This window comes from Jaculus jaculus, chromosome 15 (assembly GCF_020740685.1).
Source record: "Jaculus jaculus isolate mJacJac1 chromosome 15, mJacJac1.mat.Y.cur, whole genome shotgun sequence".
NCBI lineage: Eukaryota > Metazoa > Chordata > Mammalia > Rodentia > Dipodidae > Jaculus > Jaculus jaculus.
The window spans coordinates 49,568,256-49,594,450 of NC_059116.1; the positions used below are offsets into that span (position 1 = coordinate 49,568,256).

A 26,195-nucleotide genomic window follows, 5' to 3' on the forward strand; every position below is an offset into this window, starting at 1 on the left:
TATATTGGCATACTTCTTGGAAGATAAGGAGAGCACCAATCCTTGCAAAGAAGGACCTCTGTTTTCCAGCTAATGGGTAATGAGAAATGAGGACACAGTCTATGTGACTTCTTCCACTTATAGAATGGATGAAGAAGAGTATTTGTCAAGGATGCCAACAAGGATGGATAAACATTTAAGATACTAATTGCAGTGGGATGAGATTTGTGAGACTCAAATCATCTAGGCTGGGAATGGTGGCTCAGATCTTTGATCTTAGCACTTGGGAGGCTGAGGAAGGATTGCTGAGTTCAAAGCCAGTTTGGGCTACAGAGGGTCTGTCTCATAAAGCAACACCTTTAGCAGGGTATAGTGGTACATACCTTTAATCCCAGCACTTGGGAAGTAGAGGTAGAAGCATTGCTTTGAGTTTGAGGCCAGCCTAGAGTGAGACCCTACCTCAGAAAAACAAAACAAAACCCACCTATAATTTTCACAGTGAGGCATTCTTCACTCTTTGTTCTCATTTTCATGTTTTCATCTGACACACATATGCCTAATCTATAAACAGCCATGAAGAGGAGGCCATTTTAATTTCAAAGAAAACCACTGTGAGGCATAACTATTCAGGAATATTTTGTATTTTCAAAGTATTCAGGAATATTTTAATTAGAAAAATAAAGGCAATGGGATTATCTATCAGGTTCTAAAAGTTTAAGTCATCACATTCCCCAATAAAAACAAGCAAACCTTAAATCACAATGCCATTAAAACTTTCTTACAGTAAGGAACAAGACCAAGCTATGCTGGAATACAAAAATCTGAAATTCTGTGCATGAAAATAATTTATTGTTAGACATTTTATTTGTTCAAGCATTAAGCCTACTGAGAATTACTAACATAGCTCAAGGAGGAAAACCCCCTCAAGCACCTGGACCATGTCAGTCTCCTGGGACAGTGTCTGCACTTAGATTGTTGCCTCACTCTTGGGTATCCACATGTGCTTCCCCTGACTGGCTGGAATAGGGCTTGAGAAACTGCATATACTCAACTTGGCAAGGATCACTGGTTATGTGATTTTCAGGAACAGTCTTAGTCACAAGACTTCCCTGCAGTGAAAGTCTCTGATAATCAAAGAAAAAAAAAAAAAGCTATTAAATACAATCTGACCAATAGGGAGGAAAATATGTGCATTTTTGCCAAGATTGGTTTAGGTATGGAAAAAAGTATCACAATGAAATTTTGAATGAGATTAAGAAGGAAACTTTAATTAATATCAGCTTTTCATTCATACTCAGGTGATTTTCTGTAATCAAAAATCAGAGAAAAAGTCAGGTATAGTGGCACACACCTTTAATCCCAGCATTTGGGAGGCAGAGGTAGGAGTACTGCCATGAGTTCGAGGCCACCCTGAGACTACATAGTGAATTCCAGGTCAGCCTGGGCCAGAGTGAGATCCTACCTCAAAAAAACAAAAAACAAAACAAAACAACAACCCCCAAAAAAAAAAAATTCAGAGAAAAAAAGTCAATTTAGTTAAATGCAATTTAGGAAAGAAATGCAGGACTGGTAACACGGAATCAGAGCTGCACTTCTTTGGCTAACTCATTAAGAAATGCCAATTAAATATTTTCAGTCAAATTTTTATTTTTTTAAAAGCAGCAAATCAACACTACAATTCAAGAATCTAATCTAATTATGCACTTGACAATGAAGTACATGTGTGAAGTAAAGGTTTGCTAAGAAACCATCAAATAATTATCTCCAAATACCCAACTAATAAGCACTCTGCAACCTTTCATCTTGAAGTGGAATCATAAAGAACTGAACATTTATTGCTGTGAAAACAAATCTGTAGTACAGTAGTATGAACCTTGGATATTACGCATAATCAGCTGAATCAAGAAATGGAAATATAGTAAGAAATTGTGGTGGTGATGGTGGTGGTGATGGTGTGTGTGTGCATGTGTGTATGTGCACGCAACGCATGAGATCTGTGTGTCAGTTGACCCAACAGTAACTGAGATATTTAATTTACTTGGTTGAGACCAGACATGTTAAATCTGATTTTTATAGAAGGCAATTAAAAATTACAATTCCAATAGCCCACAAACCAAATAAAAAATTTTATAAAAAGAAATTAAAACTATGTTGTTTCCCCCCACAGCTCATTTTCAGCACCCCAAGGAATGAAAAGCATCCATGACTATCACAGATGAAAACAAAATGAATGTCATTGGAATCAATTATTTTTCTCCACTGAGGTATAAAAATCTAGATAGAAATTTCATACTATAACAAATTGTACTTTTTCATAGGTCTGTTTTAATTTCCTTTAAACCCTGTTTAATATAATTTTTTAAATTGTAAAAATGTTGTTTTCATGATTCTGAACTGGTTCCAGTTCTTTTCCATTTACTTCTATATCAATATTTAATAGACTGGCTACCAGTTCTAACCAGGAAATCTCTTCATCATGACAGCACTTTCAGCAGAAATTACTGATGTGCGAGCAAGTCATAAAAGGTACAGCTTCCAGAAAGCACGTTGTGATTGCTCAGGATCTGAGAGTGCTCTGCCATCTTCCCAACGAAGACTCTTCCAGTCTTGTAAACATCAGTGCACATAGTCCACACCTCAGCAGTCACATCTGATTCAGAGTAAAAGCTAGAGGCGACTGAGTTTTAATGGCTGATAAACCTGACGTCCTGCAGAGGAGAAAGCACTTCTTTTTTGCTACTGAAGAATGTGGCAGAAATGTATGCTGAGGTAGCCCAGTCAATCTTTATTTTTGTTTCTTTTATTGTGAAATTTGGTCTCAGAATATTTCTGGAAGGGTGACATTTCGAAGAAGCCACTGCTGGGACCGACTTCCACTGCAGTCTCTAATGCTGGGCACTTGGCTGTCCTCTTCCGTGGCTTTGTCCAGGCACTGGTTACTGTTCACATGCTGCAGGGTTAATTTCTGAAAGTGACAGAAAAAAAATCTTAATATGAAAGTGGGGAAAAAGTAAACACATCAGTCCCCAGCCTTCATTTCTGATATTAATTTATTTGCAAGCTGAGAGAGGCAGAGCAGTAGAATGAGAGACAGTGAGTATTGGTGGGCCAGGGCCTCTAGATGCTGCAAACGAACTCTAGGTACATATGCCACTTGGTGCATCTGGCTTTACATGGGCACTGGCGAATTGAACCTGAGACATTAGGCTTTGCAGGAAACACCTTAACCACTAAGCCATCTCTCTAGCCCCTCTGATGATTATTAAATTTCTTTATAGGATTTTTTTTTTTTGTAGTGGGGAGACAAAAGTACTTACAATAATGGAGACAATAATAGAGAAAAGGTGTACAGTTAGAGACAGCAGTAACACCTGCATGGGAAGGAAAAATAATGGGGTGTGGTGGGATCTACTACATATGTCATAAGACGACCTACATTTTAAGCCCCAGAGAAACTTTTCTCATTTTTTCCTTAAAGGGAAAAAAAAAGGCCCAGACCAGCCTAGTGGTTTCTAATTCAGGATTCTCCAACCTACTTCCAAACAGCTATTTCAAAGTTTTCATCTGTGATAAGCTTTCTTGAATTAATTGCGATTCCAAGCCTCAAGCTTTTAGAAACTCAGGTCCTTCTATAGACTCACACTGTAAGAATGCTGGGGTGGTTAAGAGGCATAATCAAAGTTGTAGAGTCAGGAGAAGTGAAGCTTGTGGTCAGGCCAGGGGTGGTAGTGTGCACAAGTATTAGACTGGGCTCACAGACTCGGTAAGGTAGGCTTTTTCATTTTTAAGAGCAAGGTCATAATATGTATTTGAGAAGATTCTGTGAGGTATATAATAAAGTTCACAGTTCCTCATTTCTAAGATGCTCTTAGTAAATGACTGGTAGATACAAGTATTCCTATCAATCTACTCATTATATTTTACATTTGATTTTGAGAATAATTTCAGAAAGGCTGGGCAAAACAGTTAGCATATTTTAGTTATCATCATGCACACTGAGTGTGAAGATATTCTAACACACTGAGGTCTTCACATAGTTGTGAGAAACACCTGCTAAGTGCTAGCTCTCAGTTCCTCAAAGAAATGTGGAATGCCAATGATACTGATCAACCACACAGTAATCTCATTCATGGCTCTATTTAATATGATTCTTCACCTGCAGCATCTCATTTGCATGGTGCCTCATTTACATTTGTGTGAACTTGTGAGAACTAGCAAATGACTGTATGCTGTAGGTTTCTTCTATCCAAGCGGGCTTTAGGTTCACTGTTGTCTACTTGAATTCTTACAAATGAATAAGAACCAATTCTGGAAAAGCACAGGCATGGCAGTGATGATGCTGGCTTGTCTCATGAGGATGTCATGTCATCTGCTGGCTGAAGGCAGGCCTTGTAGTGAGAACACAGTCCAGTAGCCAGAGAGCCAGGAGCTCAGCATGCACATTGTGATCATAGCCTTCAGTCTCACTTGAGACAAAAACAATGCAAATAAGGACTTTCCAAACATTCCAAAATGGAATCTGTTGGTGACCCCCTTCCTCAGACTCACCAACACTATTACTAAAAGCAGAAGGAAACTAAGCACAACACATGCGATTGGACAGCTGGTCTTTCTGATCCCAATTTCTAAAAACTTGTATTTCATTGACCGAAATTCTTTGTTTTTATCTTTATTTAACAGTCAAGGCTGACCTCACACTTGTGACCCACCTGCCATAGTTTCTCAAGTGCTAGATTTACAGGTGCATAACACTTTACATCTGGCTATCAAGATTCTTTAAAATAAACTCTTAACAAACTAGTACTGGACACTCAATTGTTCAACATCATGCTAGAATTACTATAATTTAGGAGGTGAGCAGCATCTCAGGAGAACTAGTCTGTTGAGGACAAGGTTCTGCAGCTGACAGCAGGCTGAATTCTGAGGCTCATGACACTACTCTGTCAGCATAGGACGTAGCAAAGATCCAGCTGACACTGGCCAGTTTCCACAGTAAGAAAGCCTAGTTAAGGCATGGGACAGGCAAGTGACACATCTCTAACTAAAATTCTTGAGAGGGAGGATAAAAGCTTTAATCACTTATTGAAAAATGTACCTAAAATGTAGTGGTATTTGCCCAAGCTCCTTCCTCCAACCTCTAGATGTATAGGGGTCTCAATCTACATTGTTAAAGGGAGAGTTACAAGTAGTCAAAGCAAACAAGCTTACTCTCATCATAAACATTATGCAGGACACAACATAGTCATACTTAAACATACATGAATATACAGATCTAATCAAAGATAGCAGGGCACTGAACAAAGAGCCTGGGATCAAGAATCAAGAAGTCCAAGTATAAGATCAGCTTATAGCATTTACTTGTTCTGAAGCAGGGGGTAATTACTTCCATTCAGGGCTTCAATTCCTACCCATAAAAATGTATCCTTGATTTTATTTCTAGGGTTCCTTTGAAATCTAAGATTTTATGAGTTGGGACTTTTGCTGTAGATTATTGTCATAATATTTTATTACCTTTCAGGCTTTCCATGTTTTGAGTGGATGGAGGCAGGGAAAGGTTGTACCCCTCCAGAACACCCTCGGTGGTCTGCTCAGGCTTTTGGACCACATGTCAGCTTGCTTTGTCCCTTTCACTTTTCCAGGTTTGGGTTCAATGGTGCTCCCTAGCAAATATCTGAACCTGCAAGTTTACCTTGAACATGCTTCTGTGAAATACCTTTCAGCTACATTAGCATTTTATCTCAGGGAACCAAGCTCCACAAAATGACCCAGAAGTGCTAATGCATAACAGGTTCTTTCGACACACTCAAACCTTCCAGCTCCATACAATGCTAATCAAACAACACACTCTTTAAATACCTGTGGTGGTGAACTACAGGACTAGCCAACACTATTCCCAATCTTACTGACTTGGTCATCTCATATTATAAAAACCAGAAAACTAAATGTTGCTTTCCCAGCCTTCCTTGCAATGGGGGGACTATGAGATAAATTTGTGGTTCATTAGAAATATGCTTGGGCTGGAGAGATGGCTTAGTGGTTATGGTGCTTGCCTGCAAAGCATAAGGATCCACATTCCACTCCCCAGCCCCACATAAGCCAGATGCACAAGGTGATGCATACGCAAAGCCACATACACACACAAGGTGGCACACACTCATCTGGAATTCAACTGCAGTGGCTGGAAGCCCTGGAGGAATGCCAATTCTCTCTCAGTGAGGAAGAAGGAAGGAAGGAGGGAGGGAGGGTGGGAGGAAGAGGGAGAAAGAAAGATGCAGAGCTTGCTAAGAGGGTTCCAGGAAAAGCTTTTATTTTCCTGAAAAAGAACATTTCTGATGATGAAACACCCCTTGGGCTGAAAAGATGGCTTAGCAGTTAAGATCTTGCCTGTAAAGTGTAAGGTCCCAGGTTCGATTCTCCAGTACCCACGTAAACCAGATGCACAAGGTGGGGCATGCATCTGGAATTCATATGCAGTACCTGGCGGCCCTGGTGTGCCCATTCTCTCTATATATACCTTTTTCTCTCAAAAATAAGTAAATAATTTTAAAAAGTACCCCTTCACTTTGCTTTCTGACTTGAGTTGGGATGTGAGATTACAGCTATTCTAGACATCACATTTGCTGTGGAATCCCCACCAGAAACCACCTACCTCGTCTTACCTAAGAGGGGAAAAAACCCCTCTACTTAATGAAACAACTAAAATCAGGTTTAATATTGCTTGGTTAATAAACTGACTTTTCCAATGAACTTAAAAGTGGGAAGCTATTTCATTTAAAAACTGGTTGTCACACAATGGCTGTGCCAGTGGCACCTGCTGTTTGGACTCAGATGCTACACATCCCTCCATGTAGGGGCAGTCATATCAAGGAACAAGTGGGAGAAAAATATCCAGGCCATATCCAATGGCTGGATCACATTAGTTAACATTAACCATGTTAGCTGGAGAAGTGAAAATGTCACCAGACCATGACAAACTTCATGGAGAATGAGGGAAGAGGAAAAAAGAAGGACTAGTTGGAAAGAAGAGAGGCTTACCAGAAGGGAGAACTAAAGGTAGTGGGAGAAGATTATGATCAAAATACATTATGTATACATACATTATGTATGAAAACTGTCAATATAAAAATTAACAAGAGGGCTGAAGAGATGGCATAGTGGTTAAGGCACTTGCCTGCAAAGTCAAAGGACCCATATTCAATTCCCCAGGACCTATGTAAGCCAGATGCACAAGGTAGCACATGTGCCTAGAGATTGTCTACAGTGGCTGGAGGCCCTGGCATGGCCATTCCACCCCCCTTTCTGCCTTTCTTTCTCTATTAAATAAATTAAAATTAAAATTAAAAAAAATTAACAACAAAGAAATATGCCCAATGATGCTGTAATTACTTATTCCTATAGGCACCTGGAAAACTTACCACTGGGTCGTACTCCCAAAGCTGGTTGCCCTTTAGGTGGTGGCATTTGAGCATGGTAACTGGGCCATTAAGTTTGGAAACGTCCAAACAAAGGTCATCTGTTCTGATTTCTTTGTTGGCAGTGTAAGAAAAAACCTGAAAAACAAACATGTACATAAGTCAGCTTTACTCATAAAGAAAGTCAGCAGTTCAGACACCTGACATTTATGTTCTCTATCTGTGGGGCAATATAAGTATCGGGGTTTGAAGAGCTTAATTACACAGATAGGCACATCACTGAAAACAAATTAAATTTTTCCTTGTATTACTGTGAACTAATATGACATGAAAAAAAGTACTTCAAGATATGTGGCTTTTATGCATTATTAAAATAATGAAACTACTCACAAAAGTTACTATTAAGCTTACACAGGGGAAGTCATCATTGCCTTCAGTCCCCATATAGTGTAGTATCAAGTGTTGACAGGTGTGTTAAAAAGAGTAAAAAAAAAAAAAAAAAAAAAAAGTGTTCAGCATTGAATGTAAATTCAGTTCTCCCCAAAAGAACTTTTACAAATGTGTGTTTTAAGAACATCATTAAATTGCAGGCTAACTTTGCTTAATGTTCTGTATTGTTTCTTCTTTAACAACAAAATACTTTTCCTGAATGATGCCACTGGAAAAAAGGGAAAAGTAAAATAAAACATGACCCATTTTAAAAGGTTACAAACAGGCTTGAGAGATGGCTCAGTTGTTAAAGGCGCTTGTTTACAAAGCTGGACAACCTGGGTTTGATTCTCTAGTAGCCATACAAAGTCAGACACATAGTGGTGCATGTGTCTGGAGTTCATTTCCAGTGGCAGGAGGCCCTGGTGCGCCTATGTTCTCTCTGTCTCTTTAAGTAAATAAAAATAAATATTAAAAAATATTTTTACTAGGATACTTACCTGATTACCTCCCATACCATGACAATTAAAAATTCCAACTTTCTCATTCTCTTTTCTAGCCATGTTATCTAGACACTGATTTGTTTCCACATTTCGTATCTATGGGACAATGAAAATATTAAGTTAGCTTAACTAGAATGATAGGCACATAGCTACACTAAAAAAAAAAAAAATCAATTTAGGTGTTCCCTGTACAACTCTGAAATGACCTCAAAGTCTCCAGACGACAGTTATAGGACGCTTGGAGGGAAATCACCACTAAGGAACAGCAGTTTTAGATATAAAATCCTCTGGTCTAGAAAGGTCTTACAAATTGCATTTCTATATTTAAAGGGAGAAATAATACCATTCATTTCATTCTTCTACATCATTCCACTAGGATTTGTATTTAGTTTAATACATTATACTCTGACTAAGAATTAAAGCAATTTAACAACTTCTTGGGGACACAGGGTATTACTTTTCACAGTTCCTCTGATGACTTCTCAGGAGAGTAAAAAGGACATTTTTAACCAAAAGTGGTTGGAAAGTATATTAAGGGAAAGAGTAGTTATGGAGTAGTATAAACTCCATGCTCCTATTAGATATCTGTCAGTTACTGAAAAGGAACTCAGTCAATAGAAGAGGAAGATTTCATATTTGATAATGCATTCAGACTGGTGCTTAATATAGAGTACATACTAAGTACATGTGAAAATGGTCAGATCTAGTCAGCCTCTAGCTAGCTAACCCAGGAAGGGTCTGAAGCTCCTTGTGGTTGCTTAGAATCTTTAGTTCCTGGATTAACAACTACTGGACATCATGATGAGACACTCTTATTTGGTTTCAAGTCCTACAGAAGCTCTAGAAGTCACACTTCTTTGAAGACAGACACTCTAATGACCTTGCTCCAGAAACTAGACTTTGAATCAGTATGTCCTGGGATTAAAGGCTCCAAAGGCTGTAAATGAGGCACTAGCAAGAAGGCCACAGATGGTAAAATCTCTGACTCACCCAGGAAGCCAGCCGGCAGGAGGCAGTTAAGAGGCCAGCTTGACCTGGCAGTCATCCACTGAGGGTTAGACAAGTGTCATTTAGTAACATGCCTATATTCTGGGCCAGCTAAAATGCCTAAGCATTGTCCAAAATTAGGTCAGTTCAAAGAAAAAGAACCACTTTCTCATACCCTATTCTTAAGGAGTATAACTGCTTGAAATCTGTGTAAGGCAGCTGCCCGACCTTAGCTCACTAGATGGAGCTACCACACAGGAAGAAAGAAACCAAGTGGCTTGAGTGGCTTTACAGACTCACCATCAGCTTCCTTATGTAATCTGTGTTCTTCCACACAGCCTTCATTTCTGCTTGTCCTTTTCTATTTCTCCTCAAGCCTCTACTAATAACAGGCCCTCCCTCCCTCAACTAGCAAGCTATTCACCCAAAGATGCAGTCATTAAGAGCACAGGCATGTGACTTCTCTGCCAGGGATCAGCACACTGCTGCATACACCAGTCTTCTCCTCTGCTCTTCACTTTCCATTATGTCTACAGTGATGAACTGTACCCACTCATCCTCTGTCAATGTCCCACACTGAGCCCTGGATCTCACCTTCTACATGATGCCTATCATAGGCTTCTCTCACATGTAATGTAAAATTCACTGTGATGGGTTGAGGGGATGGTTCAGTGTAAAGGCTCTTACTTGCAAAGCCTGCTGGCCTAGGTTTCAATTCCCTAACATCCACATGAAGCCAGACACAAAAAGTGGTGCATGTGTCTGAAGCATGAGACCCTGGCATACAAACATCCATACACACACACATACACACGTCTTAAAAAGTTCACTTCTATAACCATTTTAAGCAGACAGCTCAGCAGTGATAAGCACATTCCCACTGTTATGAAAGGTATCTCCAAGATGTTTACATCCTGTAAACCTGTACTTTAATATGCACCAAACAAATCTTCTTTCCTCAAGCCCTTACCACCAACAGCCCCTTCATCACACAACCAATAATCTGCATAGCCTTTGGTGGCTGCTACTTTCTATACACTTGACTATTCCAAGTACCTCATATAAATATAAGTATGTGACCTTTTGTTGCTGGCTTATGTCATTTAATTATAACATCTTCAAAGTTCATCCATGTTGTTCATTCTTTTTAAGCCTAATATGGTATGAACATACCACCTGTTGTTTATCATTCACCTGTTTCTTTTACACACACACACACACACACACACACATGGTTTTTCCTAGCCCAGGCTGACCTAGAATTAACTATGTAGTCTCAGCTGGACTCAAACTCACAGTAATCCTCCTACTTCAGCCTCCCGAGTGCTGGGATTAAAGGTATGTGCCACCATTCCCAGCAAAAGTTCGTAAATTTTGCAATGAACTGCATATGGTCCAACTTGCTAACATTGCTATAATGAAAGAATAATGAAAGTTTGAAAGGCAAGACACATTGTACACACACATTTCTGGGTAAACAGAAATAGCACTTTTTGGGAGGAGACGGAAAAGCTTATTATCTAGACCCAAGGTAAACAGGAGAAAGGAAGCAAGTTTAATTTAATCAACATGAGAAACCACTTCACTATAGGCTCCAAGTGATCAGACTCGCTGGAACAACAGCTGGGGATAAGAAAGTCTCAGTCATTGCTCCTAAATGCACATTCCAGGGCAAGTAGCAAATATTTCCTAAACAGGCCAGAATATGCATACATGACTTTGTGGGCAGTGAGATCAGTTCTAGTGCTGTGGTGACAAAGTGGACCAAAGCTGTAAGGAAGCACATAGACATGCTCCAAAGGGAGATATTTATAAAAGTGGGTGACGGGCTGGTTTTAGCCTGCACGCACCACTATGCTGATCCTTGGCAAAAACAATCATAGGCCTGTGCTCCTAAAGCTTCCTTGCCTTCTGTAGAGCCCTTCTGTAAGCCAAGGGCTGCAGAGTCAGAACAAGGGTGGGTAAATCTACTTACAAAGGCCTAGGTACACAGGGTCTTTCATTTGCTAGGAATGCCCCACAAGAAAAGCCAAACTCCTAGCAAAGAAGTTTGACAAGGATTTTGAAGGGAAGGAATGGCTACATCATTATGAGGCAGAAGAACTATATTCTGTGGGGAGGAAGGTGTGGGACAGTTGAGAAAGGTGGACAATGAAGACAGACCAACAGAAAACATCCATTGGCAAATTCTACCGACATAAATACAGCACTAATCAGAAGAGAATTTTTTTTATTTAAAAAAATTTATTTATTTATTTATTTATTTGAGAGCGACAGACACAGAGAGAAAGACAGATAGAGGGAGAGAGAGAGAATGAGCGTGCCAGGGCTTCCAGCTTCTGCAAACGAACTCCAGATGCGTGCGCCCCCTTCTGCATCTGGCTAACGTGGGACCTGGGGAACGGAGCCTCGAACCGGGGTCCTCAGGCCAGAAGAGAATTTTTAACTACCATTCTAAACAATGGCTTTCAAACTTTTAAAACCATATCAATAGTCAGAAGTTATATTACAGCACTGCTCAGTAAAAACAAAGTCCCTTTATTATATGTAATACTGTTGCACACAGTCTTCCCGAGACTACTGAAAAGCGGTGGCCACAGCAGGCAATGGATAACTCATTACAAGGCTGTGTTAGACATGACTACTTTGAGCTAACATACAGAGAGATTTCTTTCTCTTTAATTTACAAAAAAAAATTATTTGAGAGCAACAGAGAGAGAGTGAGAGAAAGAGAGAGAGAGAGGGAGGGAGAGAGCGAGGGAGGGAGGAGGATGGGTGCGCCATGGCCTCCAACCTCTGCAAAGGAACTCCAGATGCATGTGCCCCCTTATGCATCTGGCTTACGTGGGTCCTGCGGAATCGAGCCTTGAACCAGGGTCCTTAGACTTCACAGGCAAGCACTTAACTGCTAAGCTGTCTCTCCAGCCAAATGATGTTGTTTTCTCTGGACTCTCTAAGCCTGAAATAAACCCCCTTCCTCCTGCCTGGCTGCCAGTGCTTCTTGCTGCTAAGTGCCTTTCCTGTAAGTGCATGTATCCCATTTGGCTATATTTTGTCAGCATTGGAACAAAGTTTCCCCAGCCTTCCAACATTGACTGAAGACCAGTAGCTCTCTGGAAAGCCTTCAGGCCTTCAGTGCTGGGCTGAAACTGCTGAAGCATCCAGCCACATTTACTGAGCAGCTACAGAGTTTCCTGATTCTCAAGTCTGCAGACTGCTATTTTTGGACTGCTGTAAGCTAATCCAATATATTCCTTTTAATATAATTTATTTTATCGGTTCTAGTCCTCTAGAGTACCCTGACTAATACACTTGTCCCTTATATTACCTTCACTTTGAAGTTTCTCAATCTTTGATTTGGACTAACACTAGGATATGAGCTACAGAAATATATGGACTTAAGTGGATGGCAAAGTTGCACTGCATGCAGCCCTATGGGAGACAGAAGTCATTAGCAGTGGAAACAATGGACACTGGAAGCCTCAAGTTTGGCCAGTGAGGCCAAATGACTAAATAGGTGCAATAGTGGCATGTCTACTGTGGGGGAAACCAACTGCTCTCTAATTGGACTGGAGGCCTGCTCTATGGGAGGGAATACATTCCTGGTACTAAAAACCTAATCAAAAGCCTATGGCAGGGGAGGTCATGTGCCTTAGGGGTATAAGCCTGCTGTGGTTTGGTTAAATGAATATATTATGTTCACCAAACTGCCCAGTAAGCACTACATTTAATACTCATGTTCATATGTTAATGCTACTCTCACTTTTGGTTAGAGAAGCTTCTCTTTTCTGATGGCGGTGACCACTGAGATGACCCCAAACAGCAACACACTGCTAAGAAGAAGTGATGAAGGAGTGTTAAGCACTCAAACATTTCTATCACACCCTCCAAGAGTCAGAGTCCATTGCGGAAGAGGTGATGGAAAGAATGTGAGAGCCAAAGGGAGGACATGATTCCTTACATTGCAACTGTCCAGACAGAAATTGGCCTCGATATCCATGACCTCGCAGTGCCTAGCAATACCTTCTCACAAGACCCTCATAATAGGAGAAAAGGACAATGACATCAAAATAAGAGACTAATGGAGGGAGGAAGGGGATATGATGCAGAATGGAGTTGTGACAGGGAAAGTGGGGGAGGGGAGGAAATTACCATGGTTTATTGTCTATAAGGACAGACGTTGTCAATAAATTATACATTAAAATAAATAAGCCAACTTAAAACATTGCTTATTATAACATGAGTCCAAGCTCTCAGACAAGAGTTCAAAAGGTTTTATTCTTATTTCAATAAAATATAATGTGATAGATAAAAATTTAGTAAGATTTCAAATTCTCAGGCAGACTCTATCATCTAAGAAGAACTCTGGCATACTTGAGGTTATGTAACTTTAAATACTAAAAGTACTTTTAAGTATTTTAGAGACTGAAACTTTAGCTTTAAAATAAACAAACAAGAAAGAAGGTTAGAACTGGAGGAATGGCTCAGTGGTTAAGGCACTTGCCTACAAAGTCAAAGGACCACAGTTTGATTCCCCTGGACCCACGTAAGCCAAATGCACAAGGTGGCACATGCATCTGGGGTTCGTTTGTAGTGGCTAGAGGGCCTGGCTTGCCCATTCTCTCTGTACCTCTCTCAAATAAATAAATAATTTTGTTTTAAAAAAGAAAGAATGATATAGTAACCACACATACGAATTTGTTTTTACCTCTCCCAGTGAGAAATAGTGACGTGGAATTTGAGAATCAGGGTAAATATTCTCTAGGTACCAAGAGAAAGGTTTGCATTGTAGCTTGTGTCTCAGGCCAACTCTCGATGATATATCTCCATAATCTACTTTTGTAACACCTGTTGAAATAAAAGAACTGACTGAATTATTGGAGTTCCATTAGGTAACACATCTATTTATATATTGGTTCTAACAAGGCAGATGACTGGGTAAGGTGTTATCAGTGGGATGATGTATTATGATGTAAGTACCATGAGTCTACCTCCCAAAGGAAAAGACATTAACATGTGTCTTAATTTTTCAAAGGAAATTTGAATTTATATGAGAATGACACATACTAGTATCAAATATAAGCTATGTAGAACTAGAAAACTTTAATATATTTCAAGGCAAAAAATTCAAGATGTTGTGTAAATATTACACAGTGCAATTGTGTCCAGTCAGCTTTCTCTCACACAGCTCACTGGATTGTGCACACACCTAACTGGCACTCTGTAGTAACTGGAAAATAAGGACAGAATAATAATGTCAAATAGACTTATAGCTGCTGAGACAGTGAATATAAGAAATCCCTAATTAGCAGAGAAAAGCTCTTGGACATAAGTTCCTTAAGGCATGTCATAAGGCTCGGTACTAGCTTTGTGACAGTAGATGGCTTCTATGATGGCTTAAAGAGCCCACTTCTGCAGCATGCTCATAACCTGTTTCTAAAACAGTGCTTTAAAAAACTGTTGAAATGGGGCTGGAGAGATGGCTTAGCGGTTAAGAGCCTGCCTGTGAAGCCTAAGGACCCCGGTTCGAGGCTCGACTCCCCAGGACCCACGTTAGCCAGATGCACAAGGGGGCGCATGTGTCTGGAGTTCGTTTGCAATGCCTGGAGGCCCTGGCGTGCCCATTCTCTCTCTCTCTCTCTGCCTCTTTGTCTGTCGCTCTCAAATAAATAAATAAAAATAACAAAAAAAAATTAAAAAACTGTTGAAATGCCAGGTGTGGTGGCACACACCTTTAATCACAGCTCTCAGGAGGCAGAGGTAGGAGCATTGCCATAGTTCAAGGCTATCCTGAGATGACATAATAAATTTTAGGTGAGCCTGGACTAGAGTGAAACTACCTCAAAACAAACAAAAAAGGAAAAACCTGCTGAATGAAAAATCAAAAAGTCCCATAAGCTAGGAAAATAGATGAATATTAACAATATATCAAAGGAACAAATGTCAAATGTTGCCATAAGGTAGAAAGAAAATTAATATGGGGGTGAGGAAAGAAGGGAATGAGAGAGAAACATATGTGGGCAGGAACAAACATGATCAAGATAATTTAGCATTATTGTTATGTACCAGGCATTCTGTAACAAATGCTTTCTATACTGTGATGTTGCTACTCTTCAAAATGACCTTATCTCTCCTTGAAATGTATTAGGACTGGGGACAAGAAAGGTACAATCTTATTTAAGTTTTGCATACTGTATGTGTGTAGGTGTGTATGCATGTATGTGGAGGCCAGAGGCTGCTGTCATGTGTGTTCCTTAATCACTCTCTCCTTCTTAAAAAAATTTTAAATTTTTATTTATTTATTAGAGATAGAGAGAGAAACAGAAATAGGCAGGTAGAGTGTGAGAATGGGCATGCCAGAGAACTTCAGATGCATGTGCCCTCTTGTGCATCTGGCTTACATGGGTCCTAGGGAGTTGAACCTGGGTCCTTTTGCTTTGCAGGCAAGCACCTTAACTGCTAAGCCATCTCTCTAGCCCCACTCTCTTCTTTATTTACTGAGGCGCAGGGGCTACCAATTTGGCTAGTCTAGCTAGCTAGCTTGCCCTGGGCTTCTCTGACCCCTCCTCCCAAGGCCTGGCATTTATATGTATGTTGGGGATCTGAACTCCGGTTTGGTCCTTACAATTGTGCAGCAAGCATTTTATCCTCTCCTCAGTCCACAACCTTCTATTTCTACTGTAAAATAAACTAACCTGGAGAAATTATATAGAAGAAATTCTTGAATTCATCCATCCATACTTCTGCAAGTCTTCTATTATTCTTATTGATAATCTGTCCAGTTCCTCCTGGAAACGTGTAAGGTGTAGCTTTCCGAAACACATGGCCAACATGCGAGCATGTCACAATTTCCAAAGTGCCTCCACACTGCCAAATCTGAATCAGCAGCAAGACATTGCTTAGTAACCAAGAAAGGCTCATCTTAGTCTTCCCATGTATTTTTTTTCAATTTAATATAGATTTGGCTTTTATTTAATCTTTAATAAAACATGTTGTTGAGAAAAATCAACTCCTACCAAATCAGAGAGCCAGAGCCTCAGAGGTCCCCAACACCTCATCACTGAAGCAGACCAAAAATGAACCCAACATGGCTCAGGAAAATTTTGCTGAAGAGGGGGTGGAAAGATTGTCAGAGCCACATGTTGGGTCTTGATATGCAGAGACATTTATCATACCAATAACTGTGGGCTAACTCCATAATGCATGACCCATATACCTCAACAAGGAGGGGCCAGTGGGGAGGTGGTAGGCCATGGATGAGCCTAATAATGGTACCAAGCTGAATACAAAACTAAAAAAAAAACACAAAAACATCTGTAGTTGCTGGTAAAATTTCCCCAAACAACTCTTCTACTACCAAATTTGAAAACAGCAACAGAGACCAATACTGGACAATGATGCTTTTAACTTGAAAGCACCAAGATCCTACTCTGATTACACAGCCAATATTCCTCAGGAGCAAATGTTTCTCTAATCAAAATTAGAAGATTCAAACACAGCAGATTATAAACTATCTAAAAGAAAAGAAATGAGATGCACAGCAGCATGTTTCTAACTTGCAGGCCACAACTCGTATAAGAGCAGCATAAGTTCTCACTGCTGAACTGTAACCAACCCTTGTTAATAGAACATGCTAGTTCATGAGGTGTTCACAATTTAGTTCTCTGTGTGTATAATGAATTTAATTAATGTGTTCATGGCTTAAACACACCCCTTCAAAGAACTGACCATGGAATATCCAGCCATATTCTTTTCTGTCCCCTTCCCGTTCTGCAAACCTGTGTCCTGTTTGTCTCTTAAACAGAACCTGAGCTTGAAAACTGGACCCATCATGAATTCTCCAGACAGCAGTTGCAGGTTTTATTTCATTGTTTAAACAAAAAGTATAGCAGGAAAGATCAATACAACCTTTCTTTCAAAATGTTTTTCTGGCCTAAATAAAATCTCCTAATTATTTGCAATTGAAAATCACATTTTGTAAAGTTTTGATTGTTAAGTATTCAGTATTCCTACCTTCAAATTTGCCCAGAATGATAAAGCATTGGATGACCTATGGTTAGTTCTTTCCTATTACAAGAGAGCCGAGAGATTCTTTGGGAAGAACTGAGCTTTCTGGTTTAATTTTAGTTTGGTTTCTCCTATGACAGGATATTTGTCAGATTATTTAAGAACATACAATGTCACCTAAACAAGCTGAATGAATATGAAAGTAAAAGTTTTAATGTAAGGTCTACTAGATTAAATTAACTGAGTATTTCAGAATTGTTTTGCTTTTTTTTTGTTCAAAACTGTAAACCTTATTTTAAAAACCCATGTTTATATAAGAAAAAAATTCACATTAGACCAAAAGCACATTACATACATATAAAATTACATTTTTGACAGTTAAGTACCAAACTAGTATATATAAACTATGTATTATTTTTGTTTAGTTAGAGTTTGAATCACTTCCTTGAAAAATAACTAATCAAGAACTAAAGAATTCTGTGTAAATTTTATAGCTGGTCTAGTAAGTATAAGTTTATTATCTGCTGAAATAGTTTTAATGAACTTCTAATAGCATCGCCCAACTTTTTCTAAGCCAAAGGCTCTGGAGTCATATTAAAGTCAACTTTAGATTTTATATAGTGATAACATGAAGAGTCAATGCATATTTATACCTGAGGTTAAGTAAAAAAAAAAATTTTCTAGAGAACTTACCCTGAAGGAAATTTCTAGGTTTTCTCCACCCCAAATATCCATTCCAGCATCATACGTTCCTATTTCTTGAAAGTAATCTCTGTCTATTGAAAACAGGCCTCCTGCCATTGTAGGTGTTCTGAAATTCAATCATGATACTAAACCATTAATTTTTAATGATTTAAAATTTCTATCAGTTTTTGTTTTTAAAAGTATTATACTTTTGTAACTATTCATAACTGAAGAATGCTACATTTTACACTCTTCAGAAACTTTCACAGGCTCCAGAGGGCTTTCTGTATCAGATCTGACCTGCATCCTGCTCCTACGAAATGTGGACGCATGCTCAGAGCTTTTGTCCAGACAATGTCAAAGTCCTGAGGATGCATCCTCTCCTTAGCATTTTTCTTGGTTCTTTGTCCTGACTTTCTATCTCCAACTCCTTAAATTGAAGCTATTTCTCATCCTTTGCTCTAGCTGAGCAGGTAGTTACTCCCAAATTCCTAGCAACTATAAAGGCAGAGAACTGTTAATCAACACCACTAGGGTTAGGGGTAAAAGGTAGCAATACTACATACACCTCTTAACTTGAGGAAAGGAGGAGTATGGTATATTTTCAAAGGAGGAGCCTGAGTCATCAAAGTACCCTAGACATGCAAAGAGTGGGGCAGAGGAGGGAACAGGTAGAAGCACAGAAATGTATACAAATAAATGAATATTATAGCTAACCACTGATTTCCACAGGGTGAATATGAAGGAAAATCAACACCAACCACAAGAAAATAAGTTTTAGATCCAAGGATACCAAGAAATTTCTACTTTCAAATAAATTGGATACTACATATGTAACACTGAAATATAATAATTCCATGTCCTATTTAGGGTGGCAGAATTTGCCTTTCCAGTGAAAACTGTATTTTTTTTTTTTAAAAAGGTTTGGACCATTCTTAGAAGAGAAAGAATGAGAGAAGGTAAAACCTTAGGAATCCAAGGGAAAATCTAGTGCTTCTAATTAGAGCAGGGGTTTACTTGACCTAAAGCTTCTGATCATATTTTCTAAGTCCATCATCCTGATTTAAGTGTTGACTTCAACAAGGAAACAAAGGCAAGTCCCTCATTACTGGTAAGCCAACAGACTGGCTTGGTAAAAGAACAGCTAGTGTGTATGTGTGTGGGGGGGGAAACACCTTCTTCAACTGTACCAGCATTAGGAATTGAATTCATGGGAAAAAAGACCAGGCAAGTCCAGAACTGGAGAAAGCAAAGTCTGGTTCTGAAGGAATTGGAGGAACTCTTAATTACTACTGAAGCAGCAACTGGGATAGATCTAGGATGGCTTGGGAAGCTCAATGATCTTAATTTCATGTCTTCACCAGCATGAAGACTTTATCCCTTCATAAATAACATCCATGTGTGATCAAGTATAGAACAAAAGAAAAACAAAAAAATGCATTAATGGAAATCCTTTTCATAGTTTGTATTAGTTCTACTTATTTTCTGTGTAAAACCAGCAGTTACTAACTATTATCCATATTGTATATGACATTTAAAAATCTTATAGTGCAAAGGCCTGGTTTTAGGTAGCATCTTAACATGCTGACACAATTAATTTATGAGCAGTTTATGTACAGATTTGACTTACACATGTGCAAAATGCTCATACAGGAATGAAAAGCCTGTAAGATATTATTTCTCATGTGTACCAGATTTACAGAATAAATCAAAATGCCAACTTTATTAATTAAAATATTGTTTAATCACCTATAAAGTATGCATTAACTTTGTGCTTTCCAAAATAGACTTATAATCCTTTTACTATGTTCTCAAAGCAAGATTACTCTGCTAATAATACTTTAGGGAAAACGTTTGACAAATTACCTGACAGGAAGAGTCCGGTCACCTTTCCTTCTGTCCATTTCTCTTTGGGGAACAGGGTACCAACGGAAATTGAGCTTCCAGTTGAATCCACCATAGGTCATATCAGAGCCCGCCATATACTCAAAAGTGTCGTCACTGATCACATCAATGATGGGACATACCACTGTTCTCCTAACAACAGCAAATTTTAAAAGCTTTCAAAATGTTCCTACTCAACTCAAACTATGTAACAAATATATGGTTTTTATAAAATGAAAATTATACTCCATAATGTTAAAGACAAAATGGGGGAAATATTCCTGCTATAATCTATAGCAAACTTTCGGTCTCCTTTTAATTTATGCTTTTCTCATTTTCCTTATGTGTATGCAATGTGGTGTGTGTGTGAAATGTATGCTTGTACATGTGCCCTTGGTACCCCATGCACTCACCTGCGGTGGTTAGCAGAAAATTGGGTATCCCATTCCATTGCTCTTTTGCCCATTCTTGTCTTAGCTGGAATCTCTTCCTGACACATGAGCTTGCTGGTTTTTGTGAGCCCAAACGATTCCCATTTGAGGGAGTGTTTACAAGGGTTTTAGAGAGTTGAATTTGGATACCTTCAGGCTCTTTCAGGCCCTAACACTTGTGCAGTAAGCACACTTAGCCACTAAGCCATCTCTCTAGCCCTTTATTTATACTTTTAGACTATCTGCTATATAGAAAAACTATAAAACATTTCTACATATTAAAAAACTTGTTATGACTACATATATTTAATCATTTTAAGATAATAATTTCCTTAAAAAGCAACTTTTGATTATGTGTTCTTTACAGGTATTTTTTTGTGCCAGTGAGAAATTAAGTGAATATATATGGACATTGGCTTCTGCTTTCAAAGTAAACTTCCAGCACTATGATTATTGAATTGAAAACCCTATCCCTTACTGTTCTAAGTGTCATATGTGCAAGTATATAATTCTCCCTGCAGATTCCCTACAATGCCACCAACTTTGGATATTGTTTTCCAACATTTTTATTTATTCAATAATATTAGATGATATCTTAGGACTTTTATAAATTTATATTTTCTAGTTATTAGAAGTAATATTTTTCCCTTCAGGATTGATTTTTTCCACATAAGCCAGGTTGGTTAAGTACTTAATTTTTTTTTTTTTTTTGAGTTTGGACTTTGATTTAAAAAAGTTAAAACACAAGTGACAACAGCCCTTTTGAAGGGAAGATGCCTTATATATATCTGATGATAGACATGTTTTACAGTATGTGTTATCCTATCCATTCTATTAGTGTCTTTTAAAGAAAATTTCTCTCCCTTAAGATCATATATATGTTCTTCCACAAAGAAAAAAATATGCTTTTCATTCAGTTCCTCCTCAAGGAACTGACTTTAGGTATGATATACACCACTAAGAATTCATCTCTTTGCTTACAAAGCCTGTCGGCATGGATCCAATACCCAGGCCACTCTCGTTAAACAGATGCTTAAGTGGCCCAAATGTCTGCCATTCATTTGCAGCAGCAAGAAGCCCTATCTCCCTCCTCCCACATGTGCACACACAAATAAATTTATTTTAAAAAACTTTAACCAATTGTTACAGCACAATTTACTGTTATTCATTTCTTTCTTTCCTTCTTTCTTTCTTTCTTTCTTTCTTTCTTTCTTTCTTTCTTTCTTTCTTTCTTTCTTTCTTTCTTTCTTTCTTTCTTTCTTTCTTTCTTTCTTTCTTTCTTTCTTTCTTTTTTTTGGTTTTTCAAGGTAGGGTCTCACTCTAGCTGAGACTGACCTGGAATTCACTCTGCATTCTCAGGGTGGCTGTGAACTCACGGCAATCCTCCTACCTCTGCCTCCTGAGTGCTGGGATTAAAGGCGTGTACCACCATGCCTGGCTAATGTATTTATTTCTTCTTGGTTAATCAGTGTTTGCTCTGTCATAAATGAATTTAAATCAAGTGCTGATTTCTAGATGCTAGTCTCTCATTTGTCTATTGCTACAAGAGTCTGTCAATGGTGTAATTAGCTTTAAAATAAATCTTGGTGTCTGGTAGGGAAACTTCCCTTACAGTTGCTACTCTTTAGAAACATCTTAAGAAAACTCTAAGTCACAGTTCTCAAGGGCTCCAGCAAATGAGTGGGAATCAAAGGGCCTATGGTAATACAAGTATCTCCCAATGAAATCAGAGCTGCGAAGATAACTCAGTTAGTAAAGGGGTTGCCATACAAGCCTAAGAACATGAGGTTGACCCCTACCTACACATATATAAAATGCTGGGCATGGTGGGGAGTACTTATCATCCTAGCACTGGGGAAGTGGAACAGGAGGATCCTTAAGGCTCATTATAGCCCAACTGGTGAGCTCCAGGCCAATGAGAATTTGCCTCAAAGAAGATGGATGGTATTTCGGAAGATGACACTTTGAGGCTGTCTTCTGGTCTCCACACATGTACACATGCCCACATATATTGTTTTAAAACCCCCATCTATTGAGATTTCAACTGAAAACATCAATTCGTGTTATTTCATGATACGGACTTTTCTATCCATGAACAGTAGCCTTCTTTCTACTTGGATATCTCAGTGCACTTCCAAAGTGTCATACTTCGGGCATCTTTGGATAAATGTATTCCTAAGTACAGCCTATAGCTTCCATTTCTGTTATAACTAGTGTCTTTTCTTTCTGCACTATATTTTCTAATTATACTCCTGCCTTCACTGAACTCACTGCCTACCTGCTCTGCCTGTTTGGTCAACAAGCATCTAATATATATTATAGTGACATGAGCTTCCTTAGCCCCCTCCTCACTAATAAGACAGTTTGCAAACTTGTTAACTGTCTGTATCTAAGAATGGGGTCTTCTAAATATTTAGTTTGGTGTACTCTTCAGGAAGAGCATTTTAGTTTTTTATTTACTGAAAAACATAGGATTCTGCATCTTATAAAACAATTTAGCACAAAGATACCGAGAACGAACTCACCCTTCCCAGAACATTACCTGTCATGCTTGATCCTGGCTAAGAGAGGCTCCAGCCACCCTGCTGTGCACTCACAGTGAGCATCTAAGAAGGTGATCACTTGGCCTTTGGACACAGCAGCTCCTTTTAGTCTAGCTCTGATTAATCCAGAACGCTGTTCCATTCGAATGACATGAACTGGTACTTTGAGTTTCTTCACATAACTCTCTAGAGGTCTTTTTAAGAAGTCTAAAAAATTAACAAAACAAAGTAATGACATGGACAACAGCATAAACTGGCACTATCCAAACACAAAGCAATTTTTTAATTAATGTATTTGAGAGAGAAAGAGGGAGGGAGGGTAGGAGGAAGGGAGAGAGAGAGAAAGAAAGAGAATATGAATGAATATGGGTGCACCAGGGCCTCTAGCCCTATAAATGGAACTGTGCATCTGGCTTACATGGGTCCTGGGGAATCAAACCTGGGTCCTTAGGCAAGTCTCTTAACCACTAAGCCATCTCTCCAGCCCACAAAGAGCAATTCTGATTTGCAATATATCTTCAATACCTATTTACCCATTACTTCAGGGAGGCTCCCTGCCTTGCCAGCACACTTGCTAAAGGAAGCCTGTTCAGTCAGTACACTGTGGACTAGAGCAGCTTCAACTTTGTTGCATGAGCAACCCTGAGTCCATCTTTGGCTCAGACATCACCCAGGATAGGCATATCTCCATGTTTCTCTAGCAGGATTCACACCTCTCTTCCTAAATGCTTAGGAATCACCAGTAAACAAAGCAGTTCAGTCAGGTATGATGATGCTCAACTGTAATCCTAGCAGTTGGGAGGCCGAGGCAGGAGAATTGAGAGTATGAAGCCAGCATGGGCTACATGGGGAGTTCCAGGCTAGATAGTGAGCCTATCTCAAAGACAATAACAAAAACAAAAATTAACAGCATACAAACAACAAAGTAGTTCAAGGGCATCAAATCTAGTTTCAACAGAGTGAAGAAACAGATTATGTCACAGCTATTATAGTTCTGAATAGTGTGAGATTTGGAACAAAGTGTGTCTTTGACTTTTAAAATATCAGGAAGCAGGAAGTGAGGCCAATCTCAGAAAAGAAATGTAGGATCCTTCAGGCCAAAGAAAGATCCTCGATTAACAAGTAGGAATCACAAACTATTGATGGTCTTAACAGTAGTATGACCTAATGGTCTATAAAACTAGTTCCCACAAAACAAGTATGAGGATAATTTGTATCAAGAAGGAAGTATACTACTGGGTGTGGTGTTGCAGGCCTTTACTACCAGCACTTGGGAGGCAGAGGTAGGAAGACCACTGATAGTTCGAGGCCATCCTGAGACTACCAAGTGAATTCCAGGTCAGCCTGGACTAGAATGAGACCCTACCTCAAAAAACAAAAACAAACAAAAGAAGGAGTATTTGCAATGTACTATGGAATTCCTATGACTTTATTTCTATAGCATTTTGACAATTCATAGAAATCAAAGTGCATAAATAAGGCTCTTTACATACTCAAAATAGGGATCTAACATGCTTCCTATATACTGGGTAGGAACGTCAATGAAAGCATAATTTTTCTTGGTAAGGTAAGAATGAGGCAAAAATAAAGGGAGATGAAGACTTACAAAAAGAAAGGTCTACATCAGAGTACTAATTTCCATTTTGGCTAACATTTCCTAACATTTAGTCTAAAAGGAATACTTATGATTTGATGAAGCAAGCCGTTAAGGTATGAAATATCTAACTTGATTCTAAATTAAAAAATGTAGAAGCAGGCCAATTCTAGATAATAACAGTTTTTGAAGTGGCAGCTAGCATTTTGTGACAAGTTAGCACAATGTTACATTTGTTAAATATTTTCTCATTTAATCCTCACAATCACTCTGTAAGGTTGTGTTATTAATATTAAACATACTTAAAGGAATAGCTGGGCTGGAATAGCTCAATGGTTAAGGCACTTGCCTGCAAAGCCTAATGACCCAGGATTGATTCCCTAGTACCCACATAAAGCCAGATGCACAGTGGCACATGCATCTGGCGTTTGCAGCAGCTGAAGGCTCTAGCATACCCATTTTCTTTCTCTGTGTTTCTCTTCTTCTTCTTTTTGTTTTTTGAGGTAGAGTCTCACTCTAGTCCAGGATGACCTGGAATTTAATATGGAGTCCCAAACTGGCCTTGCACTCATGGTGATCCTCCTGCCTCTGCCTTCCAAGTGCTGGGATTAAAGGCATATGCAGCCGGGTACGGTGGTGCACGCCTTTAATCCCAGCACTTGGGAGGCAGAGGTAGGAGGATCATTGAGAGTTTGAGGTCACCCTGAGACTACATAGTTAATTTCAGGTCAGCCTGGACCAGAGTGAGATTCTACCTTGAAAAACCAAAAAGAAAAGGCATATGCCACTACACCCGGCTTTGTCTATCTTCTTTTTATCTCTCTCTACTTGCAAATAAATATTTTTAAACAATTTAAAAAATGAGTAGCTAAGGCTTAAAATGTTACATGAATTTGATCAAGGTGACACAGTTTGTTAAGAGTTGAACCTAGGGTTCAAACCCAGGCTTCAAAGCCAGATGCACATAGTGGTGCATGCATCTGGAGTTCATCTGCAGTAGCTAGAGACCCTGGCATGCTCCTTGCCTCTCTTTATCTCCCCCCTCCTCTCAAATAGATAAATAAATAAGATTAAAAAAAATAACATATTGGGCTAGAGACAGTTTAGCAATTAAGGCACTTACCTACAAAGCCTAAGGACCCATGTGCAACTCCCCAGGTCCCATGTAAGCCAGATGCACAAAGTGATATAAATGCAAGGTCGCACATGCACACATAGTGGCGCATGCATCTGGAGTTCGATTGCAGTGGCTGGAGGCCCTGGTGTGCCAATTCTCTCCCTCTCTCTCATTATAAAAGTATCTTTCCAACTGGTATCCTAAAAATGGATAACTAGGCACCATTCCAACACACAGTATGAGCAATGTGGTATTGCTAGCTACTAATGATATGTATGCTATTTTTAATTCAGAAGATGCAATAACCACCTTCTAGCAAACACCTATTTTACCTTGTAAGCATTTATTTATTGCACAGGTAAACATTGCTTTACCTGCAAATTTATATTTTAGTTCACTAAAAACTGTATCATGTACCAAACTCATTTAAAATAAATCTACTTGGGTGGGTAGGGGGATATAGCTTAGTGTTAAGTGTACTTGCCTAGTATTCTTAAGGTCCTGAGTTCAAAGCCCAGTACAAAACAAACAAACAAAACAACCACCAGAAAATTATGCTCTTCACAGCAACATCTGAGAAATACTAGCTAGAATTCTAAAAAGACTAGTAGGGCCAGGCCTAGTG

General features: G+C 39.0%; 1 protein-coding gene across 1 annotated transcript in view; it reads right to left on the reverse strand.

Moving 5' to 3' along the window:
• Positions 1 to 678: 678 nt before the first annotated feature.
• Galnt1 (polypeptide N-acetylgalactosaminyltransferase 1) overlaps positions 679 to 26,195 on the reverse strand; it is a 59,017-nt gene continuing 33,500 nt past the window's right edge. Inside the window, exons 4-11 of the mRNA XM_004666776.2 lie at positions 22,859 to 23,066; positions 19,868 to 20,038; positions 18,011 to 18,128; positions 16,006 to 16,186; positions 14,019 to 14,158; positions 8,321 to 8,419; positions 7,395 to 7,529; positions 679 to 2,944 (exon numbers count right to left, since the gene is read on the reverse strand). Coding sequence (XP_004666833.1) covers positions 2,798 to 2,944; positions 7,395 to 7,529; positions 8,321 to 8,419; positions 14,019 to 14,158; positions 16,006 to 16,186; positions 18,011 to 18,128; positions 19,868 to 20,038; positions 22,859 to 23,066 — 1,199 coding nt within the window. The 3' untranslated portion in view covers positions 679 to 2,797. The remainder of the gene's footprint in view (positions 2,945 to 7,394; positions 7,530 to 8,320; positions 8,420 to 14,018; positions 14,159 to 16,005; positions 16,187 to 18,010; positions 18,129 to 19,867; positions 20,039 to 22,858; positions 23,067 to 26,195) is intronic.